The sequence below is a fragment of the Anser cygnoides genome, chromosome 3 (genome assembly GCF_040182565.1).
Source record: "Anser cygnoides isolate HZ-2024a breed goose chromosome 3, Taihu_goose_T2T_genome, whole genome shotgun sequence".
Lineage (NCBI taxonomy): Eukaryota > Metazoa > Chordata > Aves > Anseriformes > Anatidae > Anser > Anser cygnoides.
In genome coordinates, this window is record NC_089875.1 from 24,341,281 (window position 1) to 24,364,954 (window position 23,674).

General features: G+C 39.1%; 2 protein-coding genes across 4 annotated transcripts in view; one reads left to right on the forward strand and one right to left on the reverse strand.

The window, feature by feature from the left end:
• Positions 1 to 497: 497 nt before the first annotated feature.
• DEGS1 (delta 4-desaturase, sphingolipid 1) lies at positions 498 to 8,185 on the forward strand. Of its 2 annotated transcripts, none has more exons than XM_048057710.2 (3): positions 498 to 657; positions 1,438 to 2,180; positions 4,256 to 8,185. In XM_048057710.2, the coding sequence occupies exons 1-3, from the start codon at positions 576 to 578 to the stop codon at positions 4,400 to 4,402; spliced, it is 972 nt and encodes a 323-aa protein (XP_047913667.1). In that variant the 5' UTR covers positions 498 to 575; the 3' UTR covers positions 4,403 to 8,185. The 2 variants fall into 2 exon arrangements, with proteins under 2 accessions (XP_047913667.1, XP_066849801.1); XM_066993700.1 differs by lacking the exon at positions 498 to 657 and adding an exon at positions 1,106 to 1,224.
• A 1,355-nt stretch (positions 8,186 to 9,540) lies between these two features.
• Positions 9,541 to 23,674, reverse strand: part of NVL (nuclear VCP like) — a 41,079-nt gene continuing 26,945 nt past the window's right edge. For both annotated transcript variants that reach the window (XM_066993694.1, XM_013173946.3), the window contains exons 19-23: positions 20,031 to 20,137; positions 16,683 to 16,759; positions 15,077 to 15,165; positions 10,936 to 11,006; positions 9,541 to 9,831 (exon numbers count right to left, since the gene is read on the reverse strand). In XM_066993694.1, coding sequence (XP_066849795.1) covers positions 9,787 to 9,831; positions 10,936 to 11,006; positions 15,077 to 15,165; positions 16,683 to 16,759; positions 20,031 to 20,137 — 389 coding nt within the window. In that variant the 3' untranslated portion in view covers positions 9,541 to 9,786. The remainder of the gene's footprint in view (positions 9,832 to 10,935; positions 11,007 to 15,076; positions 15,166 to 16,682; positions 16,760 to 20,030; positions 20,138 to 23,674) is intronic.

Sequence of the window (23,674 nt, forward strand, 5' to 3'; positions counted from 1 at the left end):
GTGCTGAGGGGCGGAGGAGCAGGGGAAACAAGGCCGGGGGAGCGGGCTAGGGGAAAACCAAGCGCGTGGGACTCGGTCAGTGCCTTTCTGGCGTTCCTACCATTTTGAATTACGCGACCGGGAACGAAGGCGATTCGGTTTCCGTACCGCCGCGGCGCTGGAGGGCTCCCAAAAGCGGCGCTAGAATTACAAGCCAAGAATCGCCTCCAATTCTCCGCGTAATTAATCATTAAAAATCAACACCGCGGACGACGACGTTACTAGTCTGAAACGCCAACTCCTCCCCCGCGTCTCAACCCGGCCGCGCCCCGTGCCTCGCTCCTCCGGCCTGACAGACCCCCGGCGGCCTCCCTGCCCCTGCGGCGGAAGCGGGGGCCGAGCACCGTCCGTGTGCCGCCTCCCCCCCCCCGCACCACCGGCCCTCAGGGCGGCTCCGCCCGGCCCGGCCCGGCCCGGCCGGCAGCAGCCGCCGCCAATCGGCACCGAGCAGGGCGGGCCGCCGCCGCCTCGGCCTTATAAAGGGCCGCGCCGGGGGGCGCCCGCAGCCGGGCGGGCAGGGCGTGAGGGCGGCAGGCATGGGGAACACGGTGGCCAGGGAGGACTTTGAGTGGGTGTACACGGACCAGCCGCACGCCGACCGCCGCAAGGAGATCCTGGGTGAGGAGGGAAGGGGAAGGCGGCGGCGGTGGCGGTGGCGGCGGCGCTCCTCGGCGCCGGCTGCGTGGCGAGGGGGGGATCCCCGCAAAATGGCTGCCAGCCCCGCGGGGGAGGAGGGAGGGGAAGGGAAGGGAAGGAGCCGCGGCGGCGGCGGGGCCGCGCCTCGCCCCTCGGGGCTGCTGGCGGCGGGGCCGGGGTCGGCTCCGCGTGAGGGGAGCGGCGCTGGCCGCCCGCGTGGAGCCCGGAGCCGGCCCCGGCTCGTCGGGGTGAGGAGGAGAAGGAGAAGGAGAAGGGGCGGGAGGAGCCGGGCCCGCGGCTGCGAGCCGAGCTCCCGGGGGGCGCCCGCGGCCCGCTAGGAAGGGAGGGAGGGAGGGAGGGAGGGAGGGAGGGAGGGAGCCGCGCGGCGTCTGTCACGGCCACGTCCTCAGGCCGGAGGAGCCGGGCTTCCCTCAGCGCTTCTGGAGTGTTCGTGGGCCGCCGGCGCGAAGTCATTTCCTTCCCGCATCCGTTGGGGGTGACACGGGTGCTCGTCGCGGAGGTGGCTGGCCGCTGGGCAGCGGAAAAAGGGTGAAATTACTTGATTCTAAGCTTAATTCTGAAAGTTCGTGGTAGCTATAAATGTGCCACATGGAATGGTGGGGCCTCCCTGTTTCCTTTGCGGATAAATCTTAATTAGGAGGAGGGAGAGGAATGATTATATATGCTTGTGCCATCTAATTAGGGCAGCATGCTGTGATAAGAGCTTCTAAATATTTTTTTATCGAATTCTCTCCCATATAGCTAAGCATCCTGAGATAAAAGCGTTGATGAAGCCAGACTACAACTTGATCTGGGTGGTTGTGCTGATGGTTCTTGCGCAGCTGACTGCGTTTTACCTAGTTAAAGACTTGGACTGGAAATGGGTAGTCTTCTGGGCATATATTTTCGGGAGCTGTATTAGCCACTCCATGACTCTGGCAATTCATGAGATCTCTCACAATAGTGCCTTTGGCAATAGCAAAGCAATGTGGAACCGATGGTTTGGAATATTTGCCAACCTCCCTCTTGGTCTCCCGTATTCAATATCCTTCAAGAGATACCACATGGATCATCATCGTTACTTAGGAGGCGATGGAATTGATGTGGACATCCCTACCAACTTTGAGGGCTGGTTTTTCTGTACCCGTTTCAGGAAGTTCATATGGATTGTTCTTCAGCCGTTCTTCTATGCCATTAGACCCCTCTGCATCAATCCCAAACCAATTACTCGACTTGAAATCATCAACTTGTTGGCTCAGCTTTCCTTCGATGTCATGATATATTATTTATGGGGAGTCAAATCCATTTTTTACATGCTTGCTGGTTCAGTACTTGGACTTGGCTTGCACCCGATTTCAGGACACTTCATAGCTGAACATTACATGTTTCTGAAGGGCCATGAGACTTACTCCTATTATGGGCCACTTAATATGCTCACTTTTAATGTCGGCTATCACAATGAGCACCACGACTTCCCCAATATTCCTGGCAAGAGCCTCCCACTGGTAAGTTTACTTCCCAGGCCGTTCTTTTTCTTCAAATGAGCCCTACTCTAATTTGAAAATCAGATAGAGCATAGATAGTTAGAAGAAAGGAAGTTAGAAAAGCCCTCTGAAGTTAGAATGGAATATGGCAATTGTTTCTCTAAAACAAAAAATGAGAGTAGATTGACAGGGAGAGGTCCCAAACAAGCTTCTCATGTGCTGTCTGTTCTAACCCCTTCCGTAAAAGGAGAGGAAATGCGTGTCTTGCTGTCTTGGCTTTATGCTTTGTACTAACTTTAGGCCTCTGTTACGGACAGCCTTCGGCCTTCAGTATTCTTCTTCAGTTTGGAAGTATGCAGAAAACTAGTTAAGTTTCAGGCACCTTCAGAGTTTTGTCAGCTCTGTTTTTGAAATACTAAGTAAAACATTGTAATGCGTGCTTATCCTTCAGTCCCTTATCAGTGATGTTCTCTGGTGGGGGAAAGAGATATGGTTTGAGGAATGGCTGGTGTTTGTATTGATGACAAATGTTTAATAGCTTTCTGTTCTGGAGCAGCTCAGTCTTTCTCTAGTGAGAACCTTTGAACCCTAAATAAGTATCACCTGTACAATGGCAAGGCTTCAAAACGAAGATCTGTGACATTTGCATAAGTAGCAGATGTAAATTTTTGAATTGGTTCTCTCATTTCAGTCTTTGTCACTTTCTTTTAAGTGGGAGCTTAATTCTTTCTTTGTTTCTCAATGAGAACACAGGTGTCCAGGGCTACACCTAAAGGTAATATTCAATGAAATGTGTTTTTTGTCACACTAAATTTGTAGTTTGACAGAAGCTGTAGTGTTGGTCTTGTAGCTTTGTCCTTGTGGTTGGTAAGTAAGGCCTGGTAAGACTGTGCCTTAAGTGGAGTCTGTTAGTTCTTTTTAAAGAGAAATTACATTTTTTTAAACTATTCATGGACTTAATCTTCCAAATATAGCTTAAGTTGTGTGAGCTCACCTAACTCACCATTGATGTGTAGATCTCTGCTGGTAAACCAAGTTTCACTTCATGCACCAATACTGGAGTTCTGAATATGGAATTATTTTTTTTTCAAGCATTTCATTGCAGAGGTAAAAACTTCTCTCTGCTACAGGACTGTTAATCCACAGGTTTGATGAGAAAACAGTCTTTAAACAGTGTAGCTAATTTCACTGGACTGGACTCTGCTATGCTGTGAGCTGAAAATTGCTGAATTAATGGGGGTACTGGTGAACTAAAAACAGCTACTGTTGAATTGAAGCTTACTGGTTAGATGACCTGTTTGATCATGTGATGATGGATCAAAAGCATCTTCAGTTCTGAACCAAGCATGTAAATGTATTAATTTTGTTTGTTTATAGGGATTGATAGTAATCTCCTGTCTGAAACTGAAATTTAGTGAAAGCTCAGTCTTGTTCTGTTCAGGTTTTAAAGGTGTTAGATGGTTGGCTGTAGGTAATCATTAAGGATTTCTGATAAACTCCAGTAGCCTTAGTTTAAAAAAGCATACTGTTTAAAAAAAAATCTACATCTAGGAGTAAAAAGCTTTAGAAGGACAGGCATTGAAGAATGACTATAGAAACAAGATGTTCTTCCAAGGAACAAGTTGTTTCTGAGTGCTGAGGTGTGAAACTACATACTGAAAATGGCTGTGAACTCCTCACAACTTTGCAAAGTCTTTTTTAGTAAGTCTTTTTTAGTGATACTTGTCTGCGTGTTTGTGTGTGTATATATATACACATGTCAGCTCTGAATTGAGTCCCTCACCTCAACTAGCAATCCAACTGCTTGCTTGCTTGGAGTTGGTGAGCTGCATTGTTCCTTAGGTAGCACAGTGAATGGATGTCAGTGCTAGGCTAGTTTGTCCTGCTTAACCTTCACAGTGTGCAAGCCTCGCATGAAGGAGGTGATTAACCACCAAAAAAACTTTCACGTGGTGGCACTAAGAGCTTTTCTTCTAGAATCTAACATCTAGAATAAAACTTTTAGTCTATCTGCATTAAGATACAGGTTTGAGATGGTAAAGTTGTCATGACTGGTACTAATATAAATAGTAAATGAACCTTGTGTTTCTCTTCAGGTGAAGAAGATAGCGGCTGAATACTATGACAACCTGCCACAGTATAACTCGTGGATAAAAGTGCTCTATGACTTTGTGATGGATGACACAATCAGCCCATATTCACGCATGAAGAGGCAATTAAAGGGTGAAGTGAAACAAGATTAAAGTTCTGGCAAACAAGAACCTTTGAAATGTCTGCTTGCTTTAAAGTGACTGGTATAAGGTCTCTTGCTAAAGATGTTGACTAGTGTCCTGAATTAAGATCTACAGCAACAGAGCAATGCATTCTTAAAGATTTTGTAGCAGACTATTACCAGCTATAACATTCCTAGCAGTCCTCAGATTCATTGGTTAAATGTATGTGTGTTTGCCTAAAGATCAGTGTTATATGCTTAATGCTAAATTACTTTGTTAAAGGATTTACTCCGTCAGGTGTTCAGTCTGTACAAAATACCTGTTTGGCTCTCAATATTTTAAAGGTTCCCAGTGTAGCACACTGCCCACACCACGCTGTTTAGCTGACTGTAGTATTAAGATGCTGTACTTACCTGTTAATTCTAAACTAACATGATTTGTTAACTTAAATCTTCTGTTGAACTTGTTTCCTGATTTATGGGTAGAACTAAATTCACACAAATGTAAAGTCCCTTTTGTTTAAATATGTAATGCCATTTGAAGTATTACTTGAAAGTGCTACCTGTCCTACAGGAAGTACCTCAAAGGAGCATTCTATCACTTATATGAAACCGGTATGATATAGGTGGCTTGTGATATCCCTGTGAAAAGTTGAGGAATTTGATGGTATCACTAACTTTGAGGGTCTCCATCTACTCCTTACACGGCTTGTGTTGGCATGTAGCTTGAGCAGGCAGCATTTGGCATCTTGTTGTGTAAGCTACAACGTAACTGAGCAAGATTTTTGCAACATGGAAAAATCTCAGTTCTATGTTTTGGTGTTTTTCTCATCTGTGGAGTAAAATGACTAGGTAGAACCTAGTTGTTTCTGCTGTTACTGTGGTTTTAAATGCTAATATTGACACTTGTTTGGAAACTTGGCTTGTATGGAAAACTGAATCGGTTGAAGCAGATACTGTTCTGGCAAACAATGCTAGCTACAGCCACCGGCAACTCAACCCTTTAGGTATATTAGTCACTTGTGTACACAGAAAGGTGTTGCTAAATGTTCTTGATTTTTAAATCGACAGTACCCTACATAAATACTGGTTTTCATGCATATTAAAATGTGGTGAGAGCAGAGGTGATGCTATTGAATTTCCTGCTTAAGAAGTTCTTGAAGTGGGAACAGAAAATGGATAGACTTACTGAGCACAGAAGAATCTCTACATACCTCAGCACAGTGTATTTGTCTTCTATCATATAACGCGTTGGTGATAGCTTTAAGCTGTGAAAGATGGATACAAGTCACTCTTAAATTTCAAATGGTGTTTCTATGATATCCATCTTCACTTATTTAAAAGACGGAACCCGATGAAGGTGAAAGTATCAGGCTCTTGTCCATACTGGTCTGCTGTAAGTAACTTAATTTTTAGATGTCTCTAACATCTGCATTTTTATTTTCGAAAGAAGCTGAGTACCTAAGAAGAACGCATTTACATCTGGACCCTCAACTGACTGTGGTCTTGTTTTCTAATAGATTTCTTTTTTTTTTAAGGCAGAGCCCTTATCTGTGGTTAAGTAATAGAAATGGTATGAAAGTATGCCAGCCACTTACAAAGCAACTTCATTGTGATGCCAATGATATGGTAGCTAGTCAGCGTATTGCTCAGGGTACAGTGTAATGTCACAATATACTTTATCCAGTATTTTTACATGTAATTAAAAAGCAAAGATTCAAGTAACACTGGGTGTTTTTTTAACTGGTCCCCTAATGCTGAAGGACTGAAGTTTTAGATACTGCTATATTACTAAAGCAGTTGCTAGAAGGCCTGTCCTAATGAGTGGTGGTGTGGAATGATCTGAAGAATTGCTGCCTCTTCTTTCTACTCAGAAGAAAATTGACTTTGAAGACTTGAATAGGTTTAAATTGCAAAACTTTTTAAGCCCTCAACTTAGGAAATGAATGGTGGTACTAAATCTCTTCAGTGTTGATGGCTCACCATAGCTGAATGAAGTATGTAAAGTCTCTCCAAAATGTTTTGCAGTTAAAAGATAATGTGGAGAAGTTAACTATCTCAAATATTTATCTAGGAAGACAGATCAGATGTGAACTTCCATCCTTAGGCTTAGTTACCTACTTCCAATTCTGATTATAAACACTTTAACTTTAAAAGGTGCAGAATAGCAGGGAATTCTGAGGGAAATGCCTATGCTTGCTGTAGGCTTTCTTGAAACATCTGCTACTGGCTACCATTTGGAGAATGTGTATTGGACTAGTTTAATCTGGGCCGGTAAGACTTGTGTTTGGATCTAAACTGTCATCTGATTTTTGCAAGCATTGGTAACCACCACTTAAGATAACTTAACTCCCATGCATTGCATAAGACGTGTCTGCATCTGACTTCATTAGCAGGGATTTTGCTAGAAGCAACCTGAAAGTTGGAGGAAGCTCTGACTAACCACAAAGCGAAGACCAAACTCAACCTAAAGAGCACTAAGGACCTTGGCAGTCTTTTAAACTATATTCAGATGGAACTGGCTAACTTCACCCTTTTTCAACATGGTTGTTGGGGTTTATTCCTTCCTGTGTAACTAAAGCATCTTACTAGCTTGTCAGACAAACACATTTAAGCACTTCATAGCTTTTAACATCCCCCCCCCCCAAATTACTCGAAGTTGCTTAAGTGGAGTAAGTAGTGCATCCTGGAGTCTGATGATACTTGGCATGAGTTTTCCCACAGGACAGGTGTGGATGTATTCCCCTTTCACAACAATCTTTGCCTCTGGCTTTCTTGTTTTGTTGTTGAACCTGTCTGTTCCAGAACAGTAGCCAATTATCATGGATTAAATGGCTGCACCTTTCTGGCTGTGCAGCTCTACTTTCAGATCCAAGGCAAGTCTTATTACTTAGAACCAGTATCAGTTGAAAAGTAGTTAAGACTTTTGGTTCTGTATCTATATTAAGGTTTCTTCCTATGTAGTTGTCAAGCACATGACACATGTAAAAATAAAAATCTCCAAATACTGGAAAATTGATCTTTTCTAGGTAACTTGCAGGCTCTACCACACTCATCCTATTGGATGAAGAGAAGAAAAGTTCACTTCAGGTAGTGAACTTGCCTGGTAAGTGGTCCAAGGCAGCTTTTAGAAAGTGCACTTGTTTGTAAATTTTTTGAAAGAGTCTTGAAAGAACTAAGGCAAAGCAAGTGCTTTTGTTTTTAACCTTGCACACTGCAAAGCATGGAGCCCCTTCTAGGTCTACCAAGACTTTTCCTGGGACTGTCTACAAACAGAAGCAATCCGATAAGTACGTGTGCCTAAGCATTGCAGATATGTCCTAGGTATTGCAATCTGCAATGCAGCTCTATGTATGCAATGCTCTATCAAATCCTCTATTTCATAATTGAGCCTGCAATGTAAGGAAGGACAGAACTGTTGAAAATGTTTCCTATTGAGCCAAAACCAAAGGCAGTGAATTGTGTTGACAGTTCCCTGGACTGTCTCTTGATGCCATCTATGCTTAAGTTACCACCTAACATGCCCTGCTACATAATCATTACTGTGATTTAGATATGTGACTAGCCTCCGGAGACGTGAGAGAAGAATGACAAGATGAACATTTTGTTTCTGTTGGGACAAGATCAAGATGACTAGAGGGAGACCTCCAGCTCCATCTGCTAGTAAAGAAATACTATATGCAGAACAAGGTAGTGGTCTCTGTATTGTATGAATGCCTGTTCTCTATGTACAGGCACAAGTAATCTTGCATTTTATTGCTTATCTAGTTTTTTTTCTGATGAGTATTGTAGCCTAAGCAGAATTTCCTACAAGTAGTCATGTGGGTGGTGAACTTTCTTGTGAACAGTCAAGAGTTCAGTTGCCTGCTCTCCTGCTCCTTGACAAGCATAGCCCAGACAAGGTAAGCACACAGGATACGGATAGCTCATCTCTTTCAATCTTTCAACTTTTTTGGTAACTTCAAACCTTCCTGCACCCCAGTTGCTTTCCCAGTGTCACATTTTCACGGTGTCTTGTGATCATTCTTCTTAATATTAAGATACGTTTTGACAAGGCTATACTGTTATTACTACTTGAATAGTAATATTACTACTGCTTGAACAGTATTACCTCCTTGGTCTTGTTCCCACCCTGCTTACTTGTTCCACATATATACAGAAATAATAACGTTGTAAGAGGAAAGAATGAGAAAATTCTTGGTGGATATGTCAGGGCTTGAGGACCTGACTCATTCATAAGCTCATCAGCTACAGTTATACTTAAGTCTGCTACAGGATTTTCCTCTTTATATCCATAAAGGAGAAAACATTCCTATGGCTATTTTCAATTGTAAAAGTGTCTGTCTTGCCATGCATTTTTCCAAGAAAGGATGCCAAATATTTCTTAAATTGTATCACTGAAGTTGCATCAAAGACTTCTCTTCTGTTCATGATCAAGTTTTTATATGTAATGTATTTTTTGTTTGAAAGCAATGTATGCCACAGGTTTAAAAAAAGGCTATAATTCTACCTAAATGCAGAACTGCTTGCACTTTCAAGCTAGATACTTGAGGTAGCATATACTGTTTTCATATGGCTCCAGATGGATTTGTTTTTTTCCATTGGTCAACTCTTTCAAATGGTCAAGTGAATTGAGTAAGTTATTGTACTAAAAGGCTTTGCAGCTTGCTTTCAAAAAGTTGAAGCTTTCCTGTAAAGCAAAAACTTTATTTTTAAATGTAAGAAACTGTACAGTTGTGGAGGTAGAACAGAAGAAGTTTAGTTAACATAGGTGGTTCCTGTATAGCTCTATACAGACTTACTGTCTTGTAGATAATTGAGACAGCTTGCTTAGCTCTGGATAATTTCTTTTGATAACATGAAAAGAAGACAGCAGAAGCTCTGAGAACTTCTGATGCTCATCAGAAGTTCATCATGTGTCACTGTATTTGGAAACAGCATGATTAATGGTATGGTAACAAACAGTGCAACACCTTCCCAGTGTACTTTCAGAGCTCTTTTCCCTGTGTAATTCTTCCAGAGTCCTTGTTCTTGAAAACATAGCAGTTCTCAACTGTTAATGAACATTAACAGTTCATTAACAGTTGAAAACTGCTAGTAGAGCAGTAGAAATATTGAAGGGTTAGCCTGTGTGCTTCTGAGGGCACCAAATATTGTATGAAAATAGCCTTTGATCTTGAGCACTAAAAGCATTTATTTTTTTATGGTGATAAGTAGAAATTGTATCTTTTATTCTGTAAGTAGTTAAATTAAGGATTGTTTACAGCAGTTGATTATAATGACTTTTTTCAGGTGCTGCGTAAAAAGTTGAGGGAGATGTGGTACAGCTTCTTTCCAACCTGTCTCTTGAAATCTGGTGCAGATATTAAAAAACTCCACGTAGAATAAGACTCTTCTAGGAATTGTCCAGATGTGTCACCTGCACAGTGACTGACGCAATTCTTCATACATTATTTGATCCTAACAGTGCCAAGATAAGAGGGGAAAAAACACTTTAGACAACTCTAAACATATGCAGCACTTATAAGTTACTTTACATACATATTAAATATGTGAAACTATTAAAATATAAGCCACTAGCTCTAGTCTAAATTATTGACCAAGAAAGCTAACTAAGGGTGAAAAAGATTCTACTGCCCTTGTAAATGAGGTTCTCTGTTGATAGTCGCCAATGTTATGTAATTAACAGATGCCTTTGGCGGAGTTATTCTACTTCATGTTGCCATGCTAGACTTAGAACACAGCTTCACAAGGAAGCTACAGCTGTAGCCAGGTGAGCTACCAAATTGGCCATCTACTCACTCATCCATGTCTGCCAAAAGGAGCAGACGATCATCTATTGCTAGGCTAACTAGGTTAAAATAGTTACCTTGTTCTCTCTGGCTATAGTTCAAAGTGAATATATTAAAGTATTTTGACTGCAGTATGCTCTTGGCTGTACATGAAGACCTATTAAACTCTGCAACAATAACAATTTCTATATTTATTACCTTCTCAGTTACAGTAAGATTAGTGAACAGATTTCATTTCAGATGTTAAAATAATTAGCCATAAGATAACCTTGAAAGCATGAACTTTGACAAATTCAAATCAGGAAAAAGATCACCATCTTGATTCTTATCAGTCTTTTCCTATCTCAGAATGACGTCTTTTGCACATTAACAGAAGTGGCTGAGCACCTCTGGGTGCATATCCATCTGGGAGAAGAAAGGTGGTGATAAAGTCTAAAGGCCTTGACTTCCAGCTAAAAATTCCACAGATATAAGATGTGAGGATCAGGTGAATAACTAATCTGGAAATGGCAATTAAAAGTTCAAGGTACTACACTGAAAGCTAACTGACAGCAGGGTAATCCATCTACCACAATGCATCATCTGCAGGTGAAAAGAGACTTTCATTTCTTAACTTCGCAAAAATATCAGAAGTATGCTGAAACAGAGGTAATGTCAATTGCTAGAATGCATGCAAGTGTATTGCGACCATCAGTGTTCTCACCACACTCTAACATACAGAGTATTCCTTCTAGGGCGATGGTCGTACTTACATACTTGAAGTTATTCTCACCTTTTTCGATACTGAAGATTTCACTTTCCTAAAAGCTTCTTCAAAGTGTTTATGGGAAATCCTGATTTCTCCTGAAAGAACAATGTGTAAAAAGTTACTAGACAAAACTGCAGGCAAGTGACAAGTGATTTTTTTGTATGTATTTCAATGCAGCATTTATGAAACCTATTTACTAATCAGTTGCATGAGATCTGAGTAATTGAGATCTGAATGGAAAAGAACACCTCAAGTGTTACATTTAATATATCCTGCCTCTTCTGAGGAGGTGGAGTGAGAGAGTGGTTGTGGTGGAGTTCAGCTGCCTAGCAAGGTAAAACCATCATAGAATATCCTGAGTTGGAAGGGACCCACAAGGATCATCGAGTCCAACTCGTGGATCCACACAGGACCACCCCAAACCAGAACATACATCTGCAAGCGTTGCCTAATGCTTCTTGAACTCCGGGCAGGCTCATTGCTGTGATCACTTCCCTGGGGAGCTCGTTCCAGTGCCTGACCACCCTCTCAGTAAAGAACCTTTTTCTAATATTCAGCCTGAACCTCCCCTGTCGCAGCTTCATGCTGTTCTCTTGGGCCCTAGCAGTGGTCATTAGAGAGAAGAGATCAGTGCTTGCCCTTCTGCTCCCCCTCACGAGGAAGCTGTAGGCCACTGTAAGGTCTCCTCTCTTCCCTCGGCTGAACAAACCAAGTGACTTCAGGCACTCCTTATATATTGTATCTTAGGCAAGTGCTTAATCCCCATTATCCCTTGTACCTTGAAACAAAGGACACTTGTTTCAGAAAGTTATTTATTAATGTTTCTACCTGCAGACTGACACTTTCATTGTCAAAGTGTCAACATCAACTTCAGTTAGAATTCACGTCCCTCATCCCTTCTAGAAGTAAACTTCTCATTCTTCTACTTCTGTGCTTTATCATCTATACACATTTAATATTAAGCTTCTCTACAGCATTGTATTTAGTAACTAGAAAACATTATAATCCCAATTCTGCCACAGGATACTTAATTCCTAAATAATACACTTCATATCATTGTCTTGTTTGACGTCACACAGAACTGTAAGCTGGTTTTTTTTTGTTTTTTTTTTTTAGTTGCCTCTAAGTAAGTTTTTGTAAATCCCTTTTTTGATTCTAATGCAGCTATTGCTGTTGTTTGTTTTGGTTTTGGTCTGCTAACAGGTAAGCATAACCTCAAATAAATCATGGATCCCTCTGCTCTTACAAGTGAGATGTTAGTCTAGACTTAAGAATCCCAAGCTACCACTATACAGATTTACTACAATGCTAAAGCTCATGTATCACATATGCTAGAAGTAAATAAAAATGTCAATTTGGTGCATTTTTTTATGCATTCAATTAAGACGCTTTTAGCTTTCATGGGTATGTACTGTCACTACCTTTATGAACAGCTTTGTAATGTGAACAGGATGTGCAGATATGAAAAAATTCTTACGAATCCATTATATTCAGTATATCAATTATATTTGTTAATATAGTTGATATATGAGGTAAGAAAAATTTTATTCTAAGTTCTTCTGAGTAGCAAAAAGACTACACAGCAGATAAAGGTCACTAAAGATGATTTGTTTAAGATGCTGATAAAGTTCATTGAACTAAATATACAACCTTGCTGCATTTTATCTCAGTTCTCTGAAGCTTTTATTCAAGGTTCCCACTACCATATAAAGTTATACCAGTAAGAACAAACGTGTGCATTTAAAGCTTGAATGTAAGTATTTTAATTTATTTGCCCAAGGCAACACCTACTATTAGTAAGAAAAACCTCATCTTGGGTCTTTCACAGAAGCCGAATGGCTTTAACAATGACTCATCAAAAGTCCATTAAATATTAAAAGAAAGCTATGAGAATTTCATATTGCTTTCACTTTTGTTTTTAAGTTTCTTTTAAATCAAATTATGAAATGTAATATAGTCTCAGCTACAGGGAGGGGGGAAGGGGGAGGAGGAAACAGCATTAGTCAGCTATGAAGACAATTAGGACATGACTATCAGAAACAGCCATGGTGAAACGGTATGATACAAATTCAAGTGTATTAACTATGGCTAGGTGTAAGTATGCTTTTACCTACTGCTAGGTAAAATAGTTTACCTCTGAACAAAAGTAGGTTAGGCTGCTTCATGCGTATTGTGTTATAAAATTAGGCACAATGCTTGCTAACGTGAAGTTGGCTGTCAGTAACCTACACCTTTGCTGCTTGCATTATTTGCCTTGATTTCTGAAGACAAAACTATTTAGTCTGGATAACTAAGTATGAATGTCTTATTTTTTAAGACAATTTATCATCTCTTCAATGATGCGTTAATATCAAAGTATATCAGCAGGTGCAGTCTTTTTAAAATAAGTCTACGTACTTAGAAATTCCAAGTTAGACTTTTTGACCTACATGAGTGGAAGATACCTGCTTCCCTTCTTTTAATTCAGAAGAATCAAACAAAGATCAGATCTTGCTTTTTGAGAGGGGGTGCAGTGGGGGGAGGGACACCGGAACGGTGGGACTGGGGGGGAACTCAGGCACAAGGAAATAAGGAGGTTGCAACAGAGGTTTCTGCAGAATTGAAAGAATCAGCCCTGATCTCAGCAAAGTGTTTGTAAGGAACTGAACGACAAGGGACACGTAGCACTCATCTACAGCCACATTACATCGTGTGGGAGGGGAATCAGTTGCGTGAGTCCTGTGGTAACACGGGCAGAAGAAACTATCCAGTCTGTGTATGCACACTACTCTTCTGAAGATATAAATGAACAGGATTTCAAATCAAACTACCTTAAGCGCTTTCATACCAGCCAGGGCTGACATCTTAGAATACAGGAAACAACAACATCCCAAACAAACAGCCACTACAAACATGCAGATCAATCTGTGCACAATTTATGGACTTGCTGTCTGCCAACAGATCCATATAATTATATATTATATATACATGTATAATATATATATACATATAATGTAGGTCAGGCTACAATCGTAAATTTAAAGGCTGAATTCAAGCGAGTGACATTTTTGAATCAAACCTCCTACACTCAGAATAATTATAAAAATCAAACAAATTTCTGATTTTTTCCTATCTAAAACCAAGAGCTTTTTATTCCATCTACAGCAAGCAAAATGGGCAACCAGTCCCATCCCCCCCCCAAATTAAAATGCTAGCTCCTTTATAAGAAGAAATACGTATATTCTGCTCTGCTTACCTACTGTTGTTAAAAACAAGTAAGACAGTACACATTAGATCAAAAGGAATGACTCAAAACTATTAAAAATCCAGTGTGGTTCTCAAAAATCAGAAAAGTAATGAAAATCGAACATTTTCCAAGGCCAGCTGACAAGTCTCAATTCCATCTTAGCTTTACATTTTGACTTTTAAGTAAAAAAAATGAAAGAACGTTCTGGAAAAAAAAAGATGCACACATTATATAAAGGGCTCCAGTTTCCAACTACGTTCTCCTATCTGTGTGCACAAAAAAAAAAAAAAAAAAAAAAGAAAAACGGGAAAAAGCAACTTAGAAGTGCTGAGAGATATGGAACGGGCAGAAATAAATAGTACTTGAAACAACTTACAACTCCCTGCTAAAGTTCTGGCAAGAGCCACTGATAAGCTAAACACCTAAGATCAAAAATTGCTCTCAGCTTTTCCTAGCGACATTACAACTAGATACGTGTATTCAATTACACAACACAATTGTGTTCCAAAGGTATGTGATAAGTGTGTTTACAGTAACAGCTGTACACAAATACGCCAATAGGTCAGTATAAGTAGTCTTTAATAATTATGTGAAAATTAGGCAAAGACATAATTCAGTTTAGCATAAGAATTATCATTTTGCGCTACTATTTAACATTGACTTTTCTTTAAGGTTACAAGGTTAATTTTTTTCAGTAAAACAATTTATGCTAAACCTCCAGCTTAACTTTTTTTTCCCTGTTACTCTGCTCTTCATCTACTTCAAAGGTACTTAACATTTTCTGGAAACAAATATGACTTGTTTTTTGTTTGGATCGGAAGTCATCAATCACTTACGCACAGCACGCATGCCTCTGTGCTAGTTGTTACATTACATTAAACACTTTATACTCCATTATCTTCTTACTGTTCAGTTAAGATTTTTGTAAAGCTTTCTTACCTTTCTTGCTTTTACTATCCCACAGGGCCATTTCCTGTCTCAATGCGCAAATGGAAGCCTCACGTACTAAAGCAGAAAGGTCTGCACCTCTACAGATAAAAACAGAACAACTTATTTTAGGATAAATTTATCTCGTCTTTTTGGTAATAGCATATAGGTAGGCAAGACACTACAAATAATTGTAAGAGACTGGCAAAAGGCAAGGGAAATTATAAAAACCTCCTCAAAAATCCACAGCATAAATTATTACATTAAAAAATATGAAAAATCAAGTAGTCACAACAGTTCCATTTTAAAACCTATAATACCTTACAGACTTAAGTTAGATATCTAAAATCATTTAGGTGCAGATCTAAATGCATCAACGGGCTACATTTCCCTTTTCTTTCCTATACACAGCTGCATTCTTCTATCTACCCAACAGAGAGAGCACAGCAAACCTATTGTGTACCTTAGGAAGGAGTTAAGTCCTCCAGGTTTTAGCCTCAGATTAAGATCAAGCAAATGAGAAGCAAGGGAAGAGGCAAAACCCAACCAGTGTCATCAAAAATGCCAAGGGGTTGATCAATATTGTGCCACTTGGTGAAAACACAGTAGATTGTTTTGGTATTAGTCTTATGAAAGATTCAAATGGCATCACCCATTATTACAAGAGAGACAGTCGCCAAAAGCTGGATCCGTAGATAAACCAACATGCTCCTAAAATAACGGCATTCACAAAATCTGGTCAGATCAGCCTTTTGAAATATTTGTTTGCAGTTTCCAGCTGTTAAACTTTTCATGAGCCTTCAGACTGGTGCAAGTCGATGAACCAAAGAAAAATGTTCACAGTTCACTTTCTGTGCTTCATTGGTGATGCTAGGAATACTACTGTATTTAAACAGTTCCCACACCCCTGCTCGAGGATGAGGAGAGAACAAACACTCCTCTTTCCTAGATCTAAACATGGACAAACTGAAAAATCATTACTAATAGTAGCCTCCGTTTCGAAAAATAAAAAGCAATATGTGACAAGCCGCATGTCAAACCTTTTGTGACCTCCAGAAAATCATTAACTATTAATAAATCATTTAACAGATTAAAACTTTCTGAAGTACTGTAGAACGCTTACTTTGCAAGTTACTCTGGCAGAGATGGCTAACAAGCTTTCCTAAAAAAAACATACCTTGGTATTCACAAAGCACAAGTTGGAATAGGCCCTCATTATTACTGTGTCAAACACATTGCTTTCAGCTGTGTGAGAAAGCAAGTTAGTTCTGGTCGTTTAACCTATTTGCTTTCATCGTCATTGTACATGGATCAACAAGTTAAAGAGGGCTCTTTTATCCTCAGATTATGCAAGCATTATAAAATAAGACAAGCAAAGCTAAGATGAAAAAGCAGCCTCTACTGATCTGTATTTGCAAGATGAAAAGGGCTATTCCAGATGACAAAGTTTTTAGTGTCCATATATTACTACTGAGCTCTTGGAAAAAAGCACAAGTTAAAGCATGAAAAATAGTTTAAGAGGAAAGACTTATAAACCCTCAAAGTTACAAGATCCTCTTGATGAATTATCATGCGTCACTGCACATCAATATTAAAGTCAAAACTAGAAACTACTCACGTATAACAATCACAATGTTGACTGTAAGCAATTTCTTCAAGGTTTACATCCATATCTAGTGGAGGCCGGGTGCCGTCCTAAATAAATTGAGATGATGAAAAGAGAAGATAAAATATTATGTTTTTTTGATTGTTTGTTTTGTTTTTTAAATTTGTTTTTACACATGCCATCTGCAAAGTGATTGATTTCATCAAATCTGGATGAAGGGGTCTGACAAGTTCCCTGAATTATCCACACATGTAAGCATTATTTTTAATCTCAAACTGGCAAGAAGGATGATCAGGCTTAAAAGTATTTAATCATGAAATAAGTGATGCTAAATTTCAACTTCCCACCTACAGGTTATATTTCCTCTAACAAAATGATGGCCAGCTTGTCACAGCATAGTAGCGCTGACACTTCCATACACAGACATGCTTAAGTAACTAGTTACATCAACAGCATTGTTTAGCTAAACTTCCTCTGGTTTTATTACATATTGAAATCAAATAGCTCATGGAGGTTTAGTCTTGCCTCAACACCTTTAAGACTTAATTAATTGTATATCTTTTATGTTCTATCTAGATAAACATACATTTTTCAAACCTAGAAGCTTTTCATTCCGGATTTCATTAGTTTTTACGAACTACACACTTTTTGACACTACTTGTACATATTACTACCGATTTCCCCACGAAGACCCCAGAAGTAATTATTTTTGCATCTCCAGCAACAAAAATATTCAGCAACATTATGAATTATAATTGAAACTAGCCAACATAATTATTTCGAATGCTGTATGCAAGGAGATCTCCCTATGTTGTCGCCCTTAGACAACGGTAAAGTAGTAAGTATCATGGTAGTATAGAGATTCAAGATGTCTCTAGTATCAAACAATACCTGAGTTTAGGTATGAAAAGACACTTTTTGATAACGATTAATATACTTCTGCCATGAAACTTAACTTGTTTGACAGAAATGCACAAATTTGTATATTCCTTTTCTGACTTCTTCAGGTGAACTAAAATACCACATACCTGTAATACCTTCAGGAAAGAAATAAAAAGTATAGTAACTGGCAAGTTAAAACCCTTGAACTGACAGTAGAATAATCGAGGAGGGTGGAGGAGGGTGGCCTAGGCAGAGTAAGGGAGCAATACTGAACGAACCTTGAGCAGAACACCAGTTTGGAAGGGAAGAAACAGACAGAAAGGAACAGCCTGATTTTGAAACACCTTGAAAGGAGAAGAGACTCTAACATGGACACAAGGAGGCTCCATACAATTGCATACAGGGTATTTTAATATTTGTTGTAAAAGACTGCAAGGCAATGAAACACCTCTGCTAAACAAGAAACATTTTATCAACTATTTTGAGTAGAAACATATGTTGGGCATTTTATGAGTGGAATGATCCGCCTGCTCTGGGTACGAGCACCAGAGAAGCTGATACAGCTTGCAGGAATGTAAGTACGCTAGTAACTTAACATGTGAAGACATGCTTCTCTTGCATAATTAATATGCAATTCCAAAATGACCAATTTGTACAAGTTAACTGAAACAAAACTCTTTCACAACAATACTTCAGTCTACATCTCATCTATGCTGTTTTCCTAGCATCCCATTGCATTTCTTCCTTATATCTTACCTAAATCTACCCCTCTTTCAGCTTAAAACTGTTACCCCTTGTCCTATCACTACACTCACTGATAAGGAGTCCCTTCCCAGCTTTCCTGTAGGCCCCCTTTAAGTATTAGAGGGCTGCTTTAAGGTCTCCCAGGAACTTTATCTTCTCTAGGCCAAATAACCCCAACTTTCTCAACCTGTCTTCGTAGGGGAGGTACTCCAGCCCTCTGATCATCTTCATGTTGCCTAAATTAAGAGCTGAGAAAAAGAACCAAATAAAAACTGAATACCTCACTCACTATAAAGATGTGTAGCCAAAATATTAACACTAGTATGAATTAAATATGCATGGAAGTGTCTGGCATTCCAAAAATAACACACATTAATACCTAAAGACAGGATCCACAGGAATCAAGCTCCTAAACACTGAGCAATGTGTGTTGCTTATATCACAACAAGGAGGCTCATAATCAGATAAGGCCCAAGCAGAGATGATTTGTCAGCAGAAGACCTGTGCTCTGATAACAGGATGATGACAATGTTACCACATCACACATGCCACTCCTCTTGGTGTTATCCCAACAGGAAGACAGACTACATCCTTAAAAATATCCAGAAGGAGGGAACAAAGACAATTTGCAGCAACCTCGCCCAAGATCTATTTCTGCTGAAGTAAGCAAGATTCTGAATTTTTGATTCTTAAAGGGAACCTAGAAAACATTTTTCTCTAACAGTTTGCCATTTTGCCAGTCAAGAGGAAGCCAAGAGATGAAGCAAGGTCACAACACCCAAAATTACTCATCATCGATGCTGCGCACAAGTGATTCTGTCCCTACCACTTGGATGCATGCATCTTGGTGACTACATGGGGCTGTGAGGGTGTGAACAAGTGGTATGTATGAGAGTCCCAAAAATCTATTTTGTTTAATACCACTTTCTCCTTCCATACAGTCTTGCACCAAGCTTTGCTGCATTATTTTCCTACACCACTAATTAAAGTTAGTGGTATACTAACTTGAGACAGTTACATAGCTGCAAAGATTCTCCAGCAAAAAATAGGGAGAGTGAGACTTAACGACTGTATGTTAAAAAAAAAAAAGAGAGAGAAGAGAGTAGGTGTAGACAAGAGTAGACTCTTGTAATCAGAGAATCAGAGAACCCTTCCACTCTGTTTATAAAGTCTAATGACTGACCATTACCACCCACTTCTTCCAGAAGAAGGAGGTTGTTTATTTTAAGTCAGGACAATCATACAAGCCCAAATTTTAAAAAATGCTTCAAGTTACCTTTAAAAACAAAATAAACAACCTCTATCACAAGCTTCCCATTAGTCCTAAAGGGAATTATCAAGTGTCACAATTAAGTGTTGAGCAAATACAGCTGGAGCTAGTGAATCATATTACTGAGTGTGTGGAAACCCCCTCCCCCTCTCAAAAAGCTTACAAAACACTTCTAGGCCCATTACTCACACAGATAGGAATCTTTTAATTAAATCTCTTCAAATTGTGACTATAAAGGCAGCAGTTTCTATGCTTAACAGGTTGCCTTACTCAAGATTTATCAACCCTTTGCAGTCTCAGAGCAAATTTACCAGCAGATGTGGCTGATGGTTTATTTTTATTACTTTTATGTTATATTAAAAAACATTTCATGAGACAGAATACTGCAATTCTTCTGTGAACCTTCATTTGTATTAAATCATTCCACTAAGGTTCAAGATAATGATTTGTTTCCAAATACTCACTTTGGTGATTGTCTTTAGAATGGCAAGTCGATCTTCAGGCGGTGGCAAACCCACATAGAGTGTTTTATCCAGTCTACCAGGACGCAGGATAGCTGGGTCAATTATATCTTGGGAAAGGGAGAAAACGACACAATTATCCAGAAATTATATATACATTTAGGAAAGTGTACACATGAGAAGTAATATATGCATACTTGTACAGAGCTTCAAAACAGCATTGGTGCAATGTGCAGCTCTGAGCATTAAAATAGCTGACCGAAATAGTTTATCTCTGCCCGGTAGGAGCCTTTATTACCCAGTACAGGTAAGCCACATCTGGTCAAATACGGCTCATAAATACTAGTTTCATCTGGTCACAAATGAAGACAAGTCTCTGCAAATACAGTAGTAGAACGTTTTTTTCTATCATACCTAGCACAGTCAAGTGAGGAATTCCATGGTAATGTGTAACAATGAAAAAAAATGCTTTCCAGTTTGTTGAGTTGGAAAGAGCTCTACCCATATTAACCCCTGCAAATCTGCTTGAAGGCCACCATGATAAACTAAGATTCAGAAGTACACAGGGCCGATCATAAGCACCCCCCCATGTAAACTTAATTTTACTTATCATTTGCATTTCTACAACATATTAATTTTCGACATAGTAATACAGAATAACCATGAAAACACAAAATAGAGCTGCAACCATGAAAACACAAAATAGAGCTGCAAAGTACAGAATTTGTTCCCCAGGAAATGCGACAGACCCCAGATTTTATTACATCCAAAGAAGTAAGAAACCGAAGTCATCACAAATGTTCTCTAAAAACCATTCAAAACTCAAACATAATAGAAATCTCAAGCAGCCTTTTAGCACCACAGGCTTCAATATAGTACTTCCATGAACAGCAGACAAGGATGTAAATACTAAGGACTACTGGTACAAGAGATACAAATAGGGCATGTAACACGGGAATGACCTAAATTGCTGTCATTCCTGTCCGTGTTTTAACACAAACTGCCTGGACAATGCTTCTAAATGACTAAACTTCTTGATGCCCTATTTCCCCATCTACAAAAATTACGATAGTATAACCTAATCTGTTTCACTAAGGGATTCTAAAAATCCACATCCTACACACTACAGTAACATGAACAGTGAAATCACAGAAGCACCCACAGAAGACAAAGAAAATTGTATTTTTAACATAAACTTTTTTGATGTTTGTAAGGTCTACAGATATCTTGGGCAGCGGCTATTGCAAAAACCTTATCCAAAAATAAAGGTTGAAAGTTATACCTAAGTGTTAAGGTAGAAACTACAAGGACTCCAAATGAAGCTGTTAACACCCTCAGAATTAGATCCTCTTGACAAAATGTGGCTAATAAACAAACCACATGCTTTTATGTATATTAATGCAGAAGAACTGGTAAAGGTTAAGTTGTTGATCCTCGTTGTAGGGATGTTTAAAAGCAAACAAAACCAAAACAATGCACACGGAAGCACAGTTGTCCTTTTTTTTTTTTAAACTGAAAAGAAAAACATTTGCTTAAATCTATTGAGATTCCAGCTATCTGACCCTACCACAATGTGATCTTTCTTCCCTTTTTAAATATGTACAGAATTTTGTCCAAATTATACCGATACCTGTGCTTAAAGGGCAACACACAGAATGAATGCATACATTAAAAATTGCTCTACTACCTTTTTCTTGGGCAAAAAACTTTTTTTTTTTTTTTTTCCCCAAGATACAGCAGTCATGACCAGAGACATCTATGTAGGCAAAAACAGCTATTGAGAACGTGACAAGAATGGTGGAAAGTAACAAAAAAACCCTCTAAGATGATATATTAATTTAATCCAGACGGATGAAACGTGCGTTAAACACAATCCCTGCCATGGCACGCCCAGACAAGAACATCTTTCCTGTACTACTGTGCACAGTGCTATATTTGTTATGTTATCTTGCTTTCAGCACAAATGCACTTTCCTGTTTCTGTATCTCTGTGGAAGGAAGTTTTGCCACACATTAAAATGAGATTACAGAATTTGCACAACAGATCAATTACAACCATCAAAACAAATACTCTCAATAGGGACTGTATTACAACACCATGCACTTCAATGTTCCATTCAAAGCTCTTAGTGATGTTAATATGGAAAATATCATTTCCATTTTACATGCTGAGAAAATGGCACTTGCCACTCTATTTGTCCAACAATTTTAAGTTAGTGATCCAGTCTAAAGATACATTCATCCGTCTGTATGTAAACATGGCCTGCATTCAGAGAGCTACAACTCACACTAACTCAATAAGCCGCAGTAATGGAGGTTTACACAGTGAAGTCCATCCTCCAATTCAAAACACAGATCTACACTTTCCATTTTCTTATGAGTAAATTCACGTCACTCTGTGGGTTCAGACCTGAGCCTTTCCTCAAGCTTCTGGGACTGAAGTTCTCTGCAAAACTTGAAAAATTAAAACCATATAACACAGACATTCCTTCTTCCTCTTTGGTCAAACTCACTCATTAGATGCACTTCATATTTGTTTAAACAAATAAGTAATGCTGCCTTTTTAGGAATTTCATAGCGTTCCATCCTGATAAATTATAATGTTCTCTCCATATTTAATATCTGGAAACTTATCGAGACAGCATAGACTCAACTTTAGATTTAATGTTTTAATTAAATTAAGGTAATTATTTTAGATACCTGTTTCAAAGCATATTATCATCTTCCAAGTTGAAAAGTGAAAAATACTATCTTTCAAGTCTGAAAGGAAATCATGGAAAATCGATGGCACACAATACTTCTTTTCCAAGCAGCTGTCTCAGGGAGAAACAACTGCCGCATTTTTATTAAGAGAAATGTTTAGTTAGTAACTTTCTGTCTTGGTTTCCTGATGCAGTCAATGATGTTGACTATGCCACTGGAAGATAGTAGTATCCTTTTTGCATATAAGTTGGCAAAGTGGCATGAGAAGACATTTAGAGTACATCCATCCTTTGCTTTGTTTTTGCAGGTTAGAACAGGCACTAACCTCCAGAAAATCATGTAGTATTTCAGATTACTACATTGCTCTCCAAACTACTGCAAAACATCTTCTTCATTAAACTCTATTGAATATTACTTTGCATGGAGGCCTATAATGTGACATTATGTTGTCCTATAATAAAATCTATTAATCTCACACTCATTTCCAGTTGATAATTCATGCTTTATCTTAATTATACACAAGTCAACAAAGTTAAGGAAATTTTTTCACATCGCAGCAAAAAAGACTACTGTGTTGAGTCCACCAAACTTCTCCTATATTCACTACAGCATTTTAAATTATATTCAAAGTATACAAGATCTAGGTCCTCACATTCATAATCTTCTGGAATGTAAGCTCAGAAGCTCTAAAAGGGTTTCAGAAACTCCACAAAGATGTTCCAAGCATCTTTGGTCTACGTTACCAAAGCCTGTAGAAGATATACAACATAATTTGTGTGAATTAAAACTATCATAAAAGAAACTGTTCCCTGTATCACATATTAAGTAGTTTTTTAGATCTTATATTGCCTTTAACTCAGTAACATTTATGAACAAGTATAAACAAAACAACAAAAAAAAAATCAAAACTATTGTCATAGCAAGGAAAGACTAATATTTTATTAT

Bases quoted from the DNA above. Each gene is read 5' to 3' on its own strand.
- DEGS1 (XM_048057710.2), top strand. From the start codon at position 576: ATGGGGAACACGGTGGCCAGGGAGGACTTTGAGTGGGTGTACACGGAC. The intron at 658-1,437 runs GTGAGGAGGGAA...TCTCCCATATAG, and splicing joins CCGCCGCAAGGAGATCCTGG to CTAAGCATCCTGAGATAAAA. The intron at 2,181-4,255 runs GTAAGTTTACTT...GTTTCTCTTCAG, and splicing joins CTGGCAAGAGCCTCCCACTG to GTGAAGAAGATAGCGGCTGA.